General features: G+C 40.4%; 1 protein-coding gene across 2 annotated transcripts in view; it reads right to left on the bottom strand.

The window, feature by feature from the left end:
• The window catches only part of LOC124278518 (protein neuralized-like), a 68,245-nt gene that overhangs the window by 35,695 nt on the left and 17,396 nt on the right, over nt 1–15,154 (bottom strand). Inside the window, exon 1 of one of the 2 annotated variants that reach the window (XM_046714231.1) lies at nt 4,458–4,680. The exons of the other annotated variant lie outside the window; for it this stretch is intronic. Within the exon in view, the coding sequence (XP_046570187.1) occupies nt 4,458–4,596 (139 nt within the window). The 5' untranslated portion in view covers nt 4,597–4,680. Of the gene's footprint in view, nt 1–4,457; nt 4,681–15,154 lie in introns of those variants that run through there. 2 annotated transcript variants of the gene reach the window in all.

Genomic DNA, 15,154 nt, shown 5'->3' on the forward strand with positions numbered 1-15,154 from the left:
ACCTGAAATACCGTTTCTTGCACCAGGAACTTATAACATATTGTCTGCATCTGAAATACCCTCTGGAATATGACATAATAAGTATGCTATCTTACATTAGATTCAGGTTTTAGTACCTCCAAACTTGGCAAACACTCAGGCATTCCATTACATACGCTCACTTATCGATAGGATCCATTTATTCCATCCACAAAATCTTCAAAGAATCTGGTTCAAGAGTGGTCTTTAATGGCAAAACTGACTTCTTCTTTAATCACTATCAAATTCCTATGTTCCAACAAATTTGTGTTGCAGACCGACTGGTTGAAAAATGCCACATATGAAATAGAGAATCTCACCCGAGTGTCATACATAGCATTGTGACGTCATCATTGTCAGGGCATTGTACAAAATCTACTGTCAAAATGATATCTCCTAGGACATATCGTATGATCTCACACAAGCAATATCTCCTGTGGAACACAGATTTGGATGATAAATAGGATCTGTGCAGTGTGTGGATACGTTTCTAAAAGGTTTTCTTTTTCCAACTTAGTAGAGTGGGAAATGTGAGGAACATAATTAACATGAACATATGTCTAGCTGCGCATTCAGTTCCTGCTGGCATTAACCTTTACTTTACATCACTGAAAGTTAGTTCACTTAGCTATTCAGTTTCTGTGAAGACAAATGATCTCATCCATTGTTTGGTGACTACATTGCACTTAAGTTTGAAAGATGTATGTTAACATGTCGCAAACTTCTGGATCCGAAACATACCCATTGATAACAAAGGTGATTCCAAATGAACTTCCCGGGCTGACACAACCCACCAAACACATGAAGTATATCCTGCTTATATCTGCACATGCATGATAAATTTCAGTTAATACATTGTGGACTCAACAACCAACAGGTGGAGTATGACTGAATTTTTTCACAACTGGCCTTCAGACATGTCCCGATGATAAATAACCATCTTCCATTTTGAAATTGAGGCAGATCACTTAAAGACATTAAAAGCAGGAACCATGCTGGTTTCTGTCATAAATTTGATAACTGTTTCCTATGTTATCATGACTTGACAGATATCCTTTCTATGATGTCTAGACCCAGGGTCTGGAATATGACTATGCAGGTGCTGCAGTGGAACCGCAGTGAATGTTGTGTAGGACACTGTCATTTTTAGTTTTCAAGCCATGTCACACTTGCCAGGGAAGAAGTTACTAATAGATTTACACGATCACTGGATTGTTAATGTGTTCAAAGTTTGCTGGTTCTGAAACACCTTGAACCACTCAAGAAAAAAATGTTTTGCCATATTTCCAACTGGTTGACCATATTCTTTCCAAATTTTGCAAAACAATATTTTTTCACTCACATATCAACAATGATTTGTGCCTTGAAAGGGAATACATGTAGTTATTGATGAAACTGATATATCCTTCGAAATGTGGACACTGGCTTCAGTAGTTCAACCTTCACATGGGTCAGTCATGTCTGCATGCAACTTTTTATTCTCTCAAGAGATTTCTAAATTAGAGAGTAAGCACAAGCATTTGTATATGTTCATATTCTCTGAATTGTGTTTCTTGTTTCAGCATGATGTTTGTACCCCTAAGGAAGAGTAAGCAAGTCTTGCAAGGTTCAGCTCTACACCACAGGCCACTAGTTTGACTTCAGCATGATGTTTGTACCCCTAAGGAAGAGTGGGCAAGTCTTGCAAGGTTCAGCTCTACACCACAGGCCACTAGTTTGACTTCAGCATGATGTTTGTACCCCTAAGGAAGAGTGAGCAAGTCTTGCAAGGTTCAGCTCTACACCACAGGCCACTAGTTTGACTTCAGCATGATGTTTGTACCCCTAAGGAAGAGTGAGCAAGTCTTGCAAGGTTCAGCACTACACCACAGGCCACTAGTTTGACTTCAGCATGATGTTTGTACCCCTAAGGAAGAGTGGGCAAGTCTTGCAAGGTTCAGCACTACACCACAGGCCACTAGTTTGACTTCAGCATGATGTTTGTACCCCTAAGAAAGAGTAGGCAAGTCTTGCAAGGTTCAGCTCTACACCACAGGCCACTAGTTTGACTTCAGCATGATGTTTGTACCCCTAAGGAAGAGTGGGTAAGTCTTGCAAGGTTCAGCTCTACACCACAGGCCACAAGTTTGACTTCAGCATGATGTTTGTACCCCTAAGGAAGAGTGGGCAAGTCTTGCAAGGTTCAGCACTACACCACAGGCCACTAGTTTGACTTCAGCATGATGTTTGTACCCCTAAGGAAGAGTGAGCAAGTCTTGCAAGGTTCAGCTCTACACCACAGGCCACTAGTTTGACTTCAGCATGATGTTTGTACCCCTAAGGAAGAGTGAGCAAGTCTTGCAAGGTTCAGCTCTACACCACAGGCCACTAGTTTGACTTCAGCATGATGTTTGTACCCCTAAGGAAGAGTGAGCAAGTCTTGCAAGGTTCAGCTCTACACCACAGGCCACTAGTTTGACTTCAGCATGATGTTTGTACCCCTAAGGAAGAGTGAGCAAGTCTTGCAAGGTTCAGCTCTACACCACAGGCCACTAGTTTGACTTCAGCATGATGTTTGTACCCCTAAGGAAGAGTGAGCAAGTCTTGCAAGGTTCAGCTCTACACCACAGGCCACTAGTTTGACTTCACAGCACCCACAATGGCACTTTTCTGACCCAGACAATCTGATATCACAGCACAGAAAAGTGCCCAATTTCATATTGTAGTTAGTTAGCTGATATTAGTATTTAATAACCAATACTTGTGCTTATATTTTTTAAAAATGCAGATTTTTCCATGTCAGACCGAGGAAGAAGTATTTTTCTTTAGATATGACCTTTGCAGTGATTGTGAACTTTGCTGTTTCAATTTCTGTGATTTGATTCCTCTATTGACCAATCCGAATTGAGTAGTTATCAAATTCATGATTGAATCTGACTTAAATTTATCCTGAAACAAGTCTTCTTCCATTTCTCACTGTTTTCAGTACAAAATCTAAGCAGTGTGGTCAAGTATTGTTCTCAGCAGACTAGCAAAATCCCAGGGAGCAACTTCAATCATGACCTCAAAGAGAGCTTGTAATAATTATAAGCATTAGTAAGATAAATACTATGAATCAATCCCAACTCTACAACATAACCTAGCCAGCGTTCCTGACATAACCTGATTGAATTATGCCAATCTACCATGGGTAAGGTAGCTGAACTCATGGCTGAGCAAACAGGCAGCAAACAACTCCATCCATGAGAATCCCAGTTAGCGCTGCACTGTGCACGTGCATCTGCACATGTGGCAGTTATCACGCACAACAACAGTTTAGTAGCATGGTGGCTGCCACTGGGCCTCCTGCCAAATGCTGGCCGTGTCTTACTGTGGTGGTTATGATTACAAGACATTATCAAGTCTAAAAACACCCTGATCATCTTTGGCAGACACTGCTCTCTAGCTGTTGCCTTTTGAAAGTTATACAACAACACGATGTCCATGGCATCCGGGCCTTTGTTTTTATAGACTGTGCATCATGCTGGAATTCACAAAGATATATGTTTTTATCAGAAACATAAATGTTACATGCACTTTGAATATATTGGAATTCTAACAACCTTTTAGTTATTGACTAAGCACAGGTGTATGGTAGAAATCACGGACATGATAGTCTTCATGATATTACTAACTTTACCAGTCAGGAATACCATGTACAGAACACTGGTCCCTCTTATTGTTTATTCACCAACCTCTATCCCAAAAATGCTATAGTAATATAACAAACACAAGGTTACATGACAAAGTACTGTGTACATTTTCTAAAATGTAACAGGGAATCCTTTAAGTTTGCTTCAGTAGTATTAGTGAGTGAGTGAGTGAGTTGGGTTTAACGCCGCTTTTAGCAATATTCCAGCAATATCACGGCAGGGGACACCAGAAATGGGCTTCACACATTGTACCCATGTGGGGAATCGAACTCGGTCCTTCGGCGTGACGAGTGAACGATTTAACCACTAGGCTACACCACCGCAACCTGTAGTATTGGAATCTAGAGACCACCTTAATTTTGAACTTTCAGTTGCATGTCAAATTTTCAAACACTGGTATATGATGATAAAATATTACTAACATAAAGGGAGATAATCAGCAGGTGTGCTTCTCCAAACATGATTTTGGGTCTCTGTGGTACATATATTAACCCCATATCTACAAATATATATGACCACCTGTTAATTCAATTTGTGCTACTGTAGCAGCAAGCAAATTTAGGATGTGTTTATAGTGCTGACATAGCAGGATAATATAAATGCATCTCTGATTTTCACTAGCATCTCAGATGGAAAGCAATCAGAAGATTTGAATTATTGACTTAACAGCATCCAAGTCAGAGAATATTCAAGCCGTCCACAGGAGTAAGAGAGTTGAAAATATGGAAACAAAGATGATGCAGTGCCCTTGATGTGACCCTCCCCTACCTTGTTTTTGCTGGTGTACATGGAGACTAGATCGGTTGTCCCCGTGAGAGGTGAAGGTCGTATCTCTTTGCACCGCACCATGCTTGGTCACTGTGTAGTTGCAGTCAATCACAACACTCTCCAAGCTGTAGATACCCATCTTCTGCTTACTCCAGTTCTACACATAAAAACACACAGCCACGCTTTCATTCACTGCAGTGTGGCCAGGGCAGAAATCCCACTGACTGTGTTGTAAGCTGAGAAGAAAGCTTGCAGCTGCTATGTACAGCAGGACAGAAGCTGGGTAGACAGCGGCTCCAACACCATGTCCTCAATGCCATGCTACAGCCTGGAGCAATACTGTCTGGCTCAGAACTTGGTAGTAGCCTGTAGCTTGGGAGAACTGTATTCTTCCTCTCAAAAGGGCATGTTTATACACAGGCTAACAGACTCCATGTGGACATGCAAGTTGACATGTATTGAGATGACACACAGGATCTCATCAAACTTCACTCCTAAATGTGTTGCTACTATATGTTTACACTTATGCCAACACAAGATAGTTCTGTTGCCTTGCAAGTTTACAGGACAAGCCATATGGGAAAGTCTTGTTTGCACATCTGCTGAGTCACATCGTAGTGTCGGGCTTGCAAGTTGACTGGACAAGCCACAGCTAAAGTCTTGTGTAGTGTCGGGCTTGCAAGTTGACTGGACAAGCCACAGCTAAAGTCTTGTGTAGTGTCGGGCTTGCAAGTTTACAGGACAAGCCATATGGGAAAGTCTTGTGTAGTGTCGGGCTTGCAAGTTGACTGGACTAGCCACAGCTAAAGTCTTGTTTCCACACAGGCAAAGACACAGATTGTATGGATTCAAGTTGCACGTTTTGCACCTAGATCCACACAGCCATGGTTCCTGGAGTCGTGGGGAAACATCCAGTACATTTCAAGTACTTATCAAGTACAGTAAATTACAATTAACAAACCTGACTTTAACAAAGTGACAGCTAGAGAGAGCTTACCCGTTTGTTTTTGGATCACCAACATTTTCTGTATATTACATAAAGTTGATGCAGACATGCACATAATCAACTGACAGACATAGCAAACTCACTTTGTGGTCCTGTGTGCCCTATGTCAATGACAATGTTTATGTTTATAATAAACTGTAAATCTCTGAGCTGCTTTGTGTCACCAATCAATAAATGAAAACTTCTGCAGCTACTTCAGTATATTCAAAGCAGCAACAAACAATCAACTGACTGACTGACTGACTGACACCAAACAAAAACATTAACCATGGTATGTCAGTCAACCTGAAGATTGACTACAAGAGAGTGAGTGAGTGAGTATGGTTTTATGCCGCTATGGTAACATTCCAGCATCATCACGGTTAAATGTTGTGCTTAGGAACATAGCAATTCCATGTGGGCCTAGATTTTCGAAGCTTTCTTTGCGCTAGGGTAGTCGTAAGTTAATGCTAATGTCTGGCACTTACGAATATCTTAGCGCTAAGAGAGCTTCGAAAATCTAGGCCCTGGACAAAAGCCAGGCTTATAGCCCTAGTCCCCATACCATGCCACAGAATAACATTGATACCCAATTCAGGCAGAAAACCAACTAAAGCGTTTATTCAGCCTTGTCTTATTCCCTTGACACCTTCATGGGTAAAAGTATGCTCTTAACATCTTTTGGTTTGACACAGGCTTGGGATTAAAGAGCTTTGAGCATGCACATAGATGGGATAGACTATAGCTCTATATGAATACCAATACCAATAAACATATTGATCCCTTACAAGTTCAACTATTTGGGCAAGGATCCTATTTCATTCAAGAGCTATTTATTACTATTATATATTGTGGTTTAAGATTTGTATAAATCTACAAGATTTTACCTCATTGTGCACATACAACATACAAACTGTACACCCGTTTTTCAATTTTCAAGAAATTACTGGGTGAAAATCAAATACACAGTAAAGATGTAAGAGAATATCATAGACAATGGCCCGAATATACACCATCAACAGCTCAAACAAACGTTTTGTTTAGAGAAGCTAAAAAGTGGTACCATTACTTGTTCAACTCAGTGAAGTGAGAACTTCAAGCTGAGAAGACAGATAGCAGTACTACTACAAGGATGTAAAGAAGTTGTGCTACATCCAGGCTGAGTCTGTGCCAACACTCTGATACTATATGCAGATTACACTTCAAAAGTAACTCAGCATGAGGGGAAATGGAAGCACCTGTTAAACTGCCCCAAACAGCAAGCTACACATCAAAACATTATACCTAATCTTCCTATTATACCTGATACCTTCCAGATGGTTTAATGTTTTTCCTGTAAAACTGTGTCCTACTTGTACCTACATCATACTGCACATAGTAATGACAAGCAGTTGAGGCCTCGTCACTTCCAGCTTGGATGTAACCTATACATGGCAGACTCATTAATCTACCTTCACCTACTAGCTGGAAATATCATTGTCTTATAAACAGCTCCTTACCTAATATCCCCTATAAATAATCGTGTCTGTAAGGATCCTACTCAGCTGTAGAGAGACTTGTGTAGCCATTGAGATCTGTATATCAACCAGTAAAACTGGCTGTCATAATATGTTAAGATATATCAGATTACTGAGATAACCTGTCTTTTCCCTCACCTCAGGTTTTTCAAACAACTCAGACTGCCCCTATTAATAATCATGATCTCTCCAATAGAAGCCAGCTTTAGACAACAAACATGCACTGTTAATAGTAGTTATCTCTGCAGTGGAAACCAGTTTTAGTCTACAACATGGCCTGTTAACATTAGGTATCTCTGCAGTGGAAACCAGTTTTAGTCTACAACATGGCCTGTTAACATTAGTTATCTCTGCAGTGGAAACCAGTTTTAGTCTACAACATGGCCTGTTAACTTTAGTTATCTCTGCAGTGGAAACCAGTTTTAGTCTACAACATGGCCTGTTAACATTAGTTATCTCTGCAGTGGAAACCAGTTTTAGTCTGAAAACGCAAGTTTCACAACTTTTAGAATTTTAACGTGTTGACAAACTTGAGTTTGCCGTGTGAAGGCCGCTTTAGTCTACATCATGGCCTGTTAACAGTAGTTATAGTATGACCAGAAATTATTGAGAATTTTAGGAATATGTTTAATTGGATTTCTAGTATAAACAACCTTGACCAGCTATCAAGTGCTTGGTTTCATTCAAGAGAGACAACTCCGTTAATCCTTTTTCTTTAGTTTGCGAAGAGTTATCCCCCTTTGTTTACTTGCTAGCAGACGACATTTTCAGTGATCCTCAGTATGGATGATTTAGAGAAGAGGAAGTTGATGTTAGAGTATTATAACAAGTACATCAGATCAGCTAAAGTGATTTCAAGTAGAACAGGCATCCCTTTGTCCACTGTTTATCGTGTTTTGAAAAATATTGCAAATGGATATGGCATTGAGCACCAGGGAGGCGGAGGTAGGCCCAGAAAATTGACTGTCGGTGACAGGAGGCAGCTTGGTATTCTTGTTTCTAAAAACAAACGAAGAAGTTTAGAAAACTTAAGGCTGGATATGATTGATAGAGGAACTGTGGCTGTCTGTAAGGAGACAATTAGAACTGAGCTGCATGCAATGGGTTGGCAGAAAAGTCGAGGAATTCCTTCACCGATCATGAAACCTGAACAAAAGGAGCGAAAGTTGAACTGGTGCTTACAGCATAGAAATTTTAACTGGGACAATGTGACTTTCTCAGATGAAAGTTCTGTGTGGCTGTTTCCTAATACACTGAAATTCTGGACCAAACAAACTGAAAAACCTTTGTATCAGTGCCCAAAGTACAGCCCGAAATTTAACGTGTGGGGTGGCATATCTGTGTTAGGGGCAACGCCCCTCTGTGTATTGAACAGTGAGCGGTACACAGATATTCTCGCGGGACATTTACTTCCATCTGCTCACGTGTTCTATGGAAATTTTTGGATTTTCCAGCAGGACAACGACCCAAAACATCGTTCAAAGCATTCACAGGCCTGGTTTCGGACCCAAAATAGGACATTATTAGATTGGCCAAGCTATAGCTCTGACCTAAATCCAATAGAAAATGTTTGGGGACTTATGAAGGAAAGTGTCAATGAGAAAAATCTGACAAATATTGCTGAAATGAAAGAAGAGGTTGTCCGATATTGGGACAGCATGGACCACGACTTTCTAACTTCTTTGATCAGTAGTATGCCCCGCCGCATTGAAGCCTGCATTGCTGCCTACGGTGACTTGACAAAATACTAACTGTTCACCTGTCTTTGAATTTGGAGTTATGTTCTGCTAATATTCACATTTAATTCATGAGTAATGAGTGAAAAAAAACCCAAAGTTTACAATCTTAAAATTCTCAATAATTTCTTGTTGTACTGTATCTCTGCAGTGGAAACTAGTTTTAGTCTACAACATGAGTTATCTCTGCAGTTCAAACCAGTTTCACTCTACAACATTGGCTGTTAACAGTAGTTATCTCTGCAGTGGAAACCAGTTTTAGTCTACAACAGGCCCTTTTAGCATGGAAACCAGTTTTAATCTACAACAGGCCCTGTTAACATTAGTCAACCCTGCAGTTGAAACCAGTTTTAGTCTACAACATGCCCTGTTAACATTCATCAACCCTGCAGTTGAAACCAGTTTTAGTCTACAACATGCCCTGTTAAAGGTCACATGCAACCAAAAAATCAAACATAATTAAAACACAATTATCACTTCTTCATGACATATAATATGCATTGCTGATTATGAAAAAACAAATCAACAAAATTATAAGCGTATAATCGCAAATCAAAAGTGCAATATTTTGTACTTGGGTTTACCTCCTTCGAAACGAAGCAGCCGGGACACCGAACCCAGTCAGAGCGGGTGGGTGTGCACTCAAGTGTAACGGCTGGTTCATTTGCAGATGCCACCCTCGCAGCTCATTGTGTGTATATATATAGAGATGTTGGGTTTTGTAAATACATGCTCATTTTTTGTGTATAACATTTTGCAATCAACAGACATCATAACATGTCATGTGTTCAAGTATCACACCTGCCTGTCTGTGTAATTACATAATGTGACAGAGACCGAACTCGGGCCATAAATCCATGCATTTTGTTTATGGTGTATAGCCTGATTGGTGTTAAGTTCAAATTGCATGTGGTCAGTGATAGCAGCTGTGTATTGAATATTGTCATTAGCAGACAGGCAGGCAGACACATAGGTGTCAATAAAACAAGACATTGAGTTTTGTCTGTGACAACGACATATCTATATCACAGTTAGAAATTCTGTCAACGCTAAATAATGACATTGCTTTTAAGTATCGAACTGAGAAAGTGACTCGGTAAGAAAAACGTGTGGTGAAATTGACAAATGAAATTATAGGAACAGTTAATTTACTGTCATAACATATAAAAAGCTCGCGCCTGTGAGATATCAACAAAACATTAGAAAAATAGCTCACACCAAAGCCTTCACCGAGTATTCACCGGACAACCGGCTTCCAAGTTGCGCGAACCTATTTCACAGCGCACGTGCTATGAGCGCAGCCCAGCTATTGAAACCCGTTTTCCCCAGAAAAGTCTGGGGAAAATTAGTGAAACGTTTGAACTCCGATTTCGCGCGTTTTTTTTCATCGCGTTATTTTTCAACTTTATAAGTTGAATTTGCATTTTTGACGATTTGTTTCGGTAAGTCCATACCGAAAAGGTATCAGAATCTGCAAAGTTGTGTTTTACGTTGCATGTGACCTTTAACATTAATCAACCCTGCAGTTGAAACCAGTTTTAGTCTACAACATGCCCTGTTAACATTAGTCAACCCTGCAGTTGAAACCAGTTTTACTCTACAACTTGGCCCGTTAATGGCAGTTGACGACTAACAATAATCAAACAACTGTGCAATATACTATTTCCAGTATCAGTAGGTATGATAAAACAAGAATAGAATACTGTCAGCTATTTACTTTTCTGTGTACAATAGTAGGAGTACCCTTCATACTCTGTCATAGTTATCGCCCTGGTTACAGAAATTACATACATACATCATAAAGGCCTCCATACAGGTAAGTGATCAAAATCAACTAATAGTAATAGTTTTACCTTCATCATGTTCATTAATCTAAAGTTTATTCCTGCCTTCCTAGAGTTGCTATAACTATTACACATAATTTGACTGAGACTATGCGCCAACAAACTGTGTTAAAATTTACCAATGCAAGTTACATATGCAGCAAGGCAAGGGTACAGTGGTACAGAAATAACCAGGTGATTGAAGACGTAATAGTAGAAGGCATGGTTTACAGCCTGGTAGTGGTATAGCCTGTTTCAACAAGTACACCAGGCCAACTCTTTTCCTGGCAGTCATTTCACAACCTCCCTGGAAAAAAAGTTCAACCAGCATTCCAGGCTCTATGCTTTCCTGGCAGACAGTGTTATTTCAACATTATGCTGAAGCAGAGATTCAGCCACCATCATGGGCTTATTAACTCCCTGTCAGATAGTGTTACTTCACCATTACCCTGAAACAGAGGATCAAACAGTACTCCGGAACCTATCCCTTCCTGGCAGACAGTGTTACTTCACCATTACCCTGTAACAAAAGTTTACACAGTACCCCGGGACCTATCCCTTCCTAGTAGACAGTGTTACTTCACCATTACCCTGGAACAGATGTTTATACAGTACCCTGGGACCTATCCCTTCCTGGCAGACAGTGTTACTTCACCATTACCCTGTAACAGAAGTTTAACCAGTATCCCAGGACCTATCCCTTCCTAGCAGACAGTGTTACTTCACCATCACCCTGGAACAGAAGCTTAACCTAATATCCCGGGACCTATCCCTTCCTAGCAGACAGTGTTACTTCACCATTACCCTGTAACAGAAGTTTAACCAGTATCCCAGGACCTATCCCTTCCTAGCAGCCAGTGTTACTTCACCATTACCCTGTAACAGAAGTTTAACCAGTACCCTGGGACCTATCCCTTCCTAGCAGACAGTGTTACTTCACCATTACCCTGTAACAAAAGTTTAACCAGTACCCTGGGACCTATCCCTTCCTAGCAGACAGTGTTACTTCACCATTACCCTGTAAGAGAAGTTTAACCAGTACCCTGGGACCTATCCCTTCCTAGCAGACAGTGTTACTTCACCATTACCCTGTAACAAAAGTTTACACAGTACCCCGGGACCTATCCCTTCCTGGCAGACAGTGTTACTTCACCATTACCCTGGAACAGATGTTTATACAGTACCCTGGGACCTATCCCTTCCTGGCAGACAGTGTTACTTCACCATTACCCTGGAACAGATGTTTATACAGTACCCTGGGACCTATCCCTTCCTGGCAGACAGTGTTACTTCACCATTACCCTGGAACAGATGTTTATACAGTACCCTGGGACCTATCCCTTCCTGGCAGACAGTGTTACTTCACCATTACCCTGTAACAGATGTTTATACAGTACCCTGGGACCTATCCCTTCCTGGCAGACAGTGTTACTTCACCATTACCCTGGAACAGATGTTTATACAGTACCCCAGGACCTATCCCTTCCTGGCAGACAGTGTTACTTCACCATTACCCTGTAACAAAAGTTTACACAGTACCCCGGGACCTATCCCTTCCTAGCAGACAGTGTTACTTCACCATTACCCTGTAACAGATGTTTATACAGTACCCCAGGACCTATCCCTTCCTAGCAGCCAGTGTTACTTCACCATTACCCTGTAACAGAAGTTTAACCAGTATCCCAGGACCTATCCCTTCCTAGCAGACAGTGTTACTTCACAATTATCCTGGAACAGATGTTTATACAGTACCCCGGGGACCTATCCCTTCCTGGCAGACAGTGTTACTTCACCATTACCCTGTAACAGAAGTTTATACAGTACCCCGGGACCTATCCCTTCATGGCAGACAGTGTTACTTCACCATTACCCTGTAACAGATGTTTATACAGTAGCCCAGGACCTATCCCTTCCTGGCAGACAGTGTTACTTCACCATTATCCTGGAACAGATGTTTATACAGTACCCTGGGACCTATCCCTTTCTGGCAGACAGTGTTACTTCACCATTATCCTGGAACAGATGTTTATACAGTACCCCAGGACCTATCCCTTCCTGGCAGACAGTGTTACTTCACCATTATCCTGGAACAGATGTTTATACAGTACCCCAGGGACCTATCCCTTCCTGGCAGACAGTGTTACTTCACAATTATCCTGGAACAGATGTTTATACAGTACCCCGGGGACCTATCCCTTCCTGGCAGACAGTGTTACTTCACCATTACCCTGTAACAGAAGTTTATACAGTACCCCGGGACCTATCCCTTCATGGCAGACAGTGTTACTTCACCATTACCCTGTAACAGATGTTTATACAGTAGCCCAGGACCTATCCCTTCCTGGCAGACAGTGTTACTTCACCATTATCCTGGAACAGATGTTTATACAGTACCCTGGGACCTATCCCTTTCTGGCAGACAGTGTTACTTCACCATTATCCTGGAAGAGATGTTTATACAGTACCCCAGGACCTATCCCTTCCTAGCAGACAGTGTTGTTACACTGAGTCACTTGACAAATGAAATATGTTCCTGAGTGGTACATAGCATAGTGTTATATTGAACAAAGTCCCAGCATAATGTTTTTATTCACTGAAGTAAACAATGATTTAAACTTTTCGGAGAGATAATTATTTCTTCACTCAATAAATATTAACAAAATTACTTGATGATAAGGTCATATTCTATGACCAGAGAAAGGGCAGCACAGGTTACAATGATCCATTATTCAGTCCACAGGCTTAATCCTTCCTATCTTTGTCTTACTCCTCCGTAAATACCTGACACCTTCAACAAGTTCACATGCTCGACAGTACTTCAGGCAAGTGGCTTTAATGCCTGTACACATTTAAGATCCTTCCAACAAGTCAAATGCTGTAAAACACAAACCGTTAGAAGAAAAGAAAAACTGTTGAAGGAAACAAAGCCAAATAACTACATATTTTTAGAATTTGTACTGACAACATCCTCCTGTGTGCGTGATTGAACAAATGATCTACAAATGATTATAATGCCACAACAATCCAGATGAACTATTATTCTTCCTTGTTAGTTGCAACTGGTATCAATCAGTTTGGCTGTTGGTTTACATTTGGTTAAGACTGGGATCATTATGTTTACGCTACATATTAAATACAAATTTTTTATTCCCTTTCAAGGCTTACATGTGTTTTGTCAGTAAACAGTCTAAGGGGGACAACTCATGACAGTCTATCAAAACAGCAGACTATCAGATTTCTTTCAACTATGAAATCAGTCTTTGGTTTCTGATTTACACCTTAAAAACATCAACACAATACTCTGTACCCCATCTGGCTCTATAATAATATTGTTGATCACCTATGAATGTGTACACAGTTTCTGCAACATATGAATAGTCATAGATCAACTTTAGCATGTTAAGTGATTGATGAAATTGCGGGATAGTACATTAGATTCAAATACATGTACATCATTACACTGTCATGTATTCTAAAAATGTCTTAATATAAAATGATGATGAAGGTGAGATAAAGAAATGCACCTAAATGTGTTCCAGCAGTTAGTAACATTACTAACCACTACAAGTAGTGCTGGCTGTTGCTCACAATACGCAGATCGATAACTGGAGATGAGTAACCAATCAACGATCGGTCATAATCTCTTAAACCCCACCAAACACTTATCGTGGGCAATGACGAGACACAAACATAACATTGCAAACGAAACAGGCATCGATTTAGACTTCGGTGGTTTACGAGTTACGAAACTGCATCAGTTGTTTATGTTCTGATTTAACAACTAAAACCATAACAAACATACTTTCTGAAGTTGAATTTGAAATTTCATTTCTTATGAATATCGAATAGTCTCTTGAGCTCATAGATACTCACTGACGCAAGCGAGATTGATCAACTGACCAATTATTTGATAAATTGCTCCAGTACTATTACCAAGGCACCTTATTTCCCCTCAAGATGCCTGGCAATATGCAGCTGTAATGTTGCTAGTTTGAACCTTGATTTCTTGCCTTGGTGACGATAATCAAAAAGTTCTCTCTCACTTTCTCAATATGACAGAAAAAATGCTAATGAAACATTACTTTCTATTTATTTACTCTCTCTCACTTCGTGTACATGCATGGTCATTTGTCCTTTAGTGTGCCTTGCTATATTGCATATTTTGTCCTAGGAAACCATGTTTTGTAATATATTTTCATAAAATATTCTAATTCCCTTTTTTCTGTGTATTGAGACTGTGTATCAATGTTTTGTCATGATGTTGAGCCAGCAAAGTATCATCTCTCATGTATCACACATTCCACTATCAGATAGGTGGGGTAGCCTAGTGGATTAAGCGTTCGCTCATCACGCTAAAGGCCCAGGTTCAATTCCCCACATACAATACTCACTCACTCCACTATTAGATGTGTTGTGTTGTAATCCACAGTAGGGTTGGAATATAGGAGAAAATTATATTGTTCATCCTGCCAAATAACTGGGGCTGCAACGAATCCAGTATGAGGCCCACAAGGATTGTTTGAATAATATTTTAATTCGTCCTGGTCCTACACGCTTCACTGATAACCATCTAAAGAAGCCATATAAAACAGTCTTTATATGTAGATGGATATCAGTGAATGAGTGTAGGACCCAG

The sequence above is a fragment of the Haliotis rubra genome, unplaced genomic scaffold, assembly GCF_003918875.1.
Source record: "Haliotis rubra isolate DU_JTF1 unplaced genomic scaffold, ASM391887v1 Scf239, whole genome shotgun sequence".
In the NCBI taxonomy this organism is placed as follows: Eukaryota; Metazoa; Mollusca; class Gastropoda; order Lepetellida; family Haliotidae; genus Haliotis; species Haliotis rubra.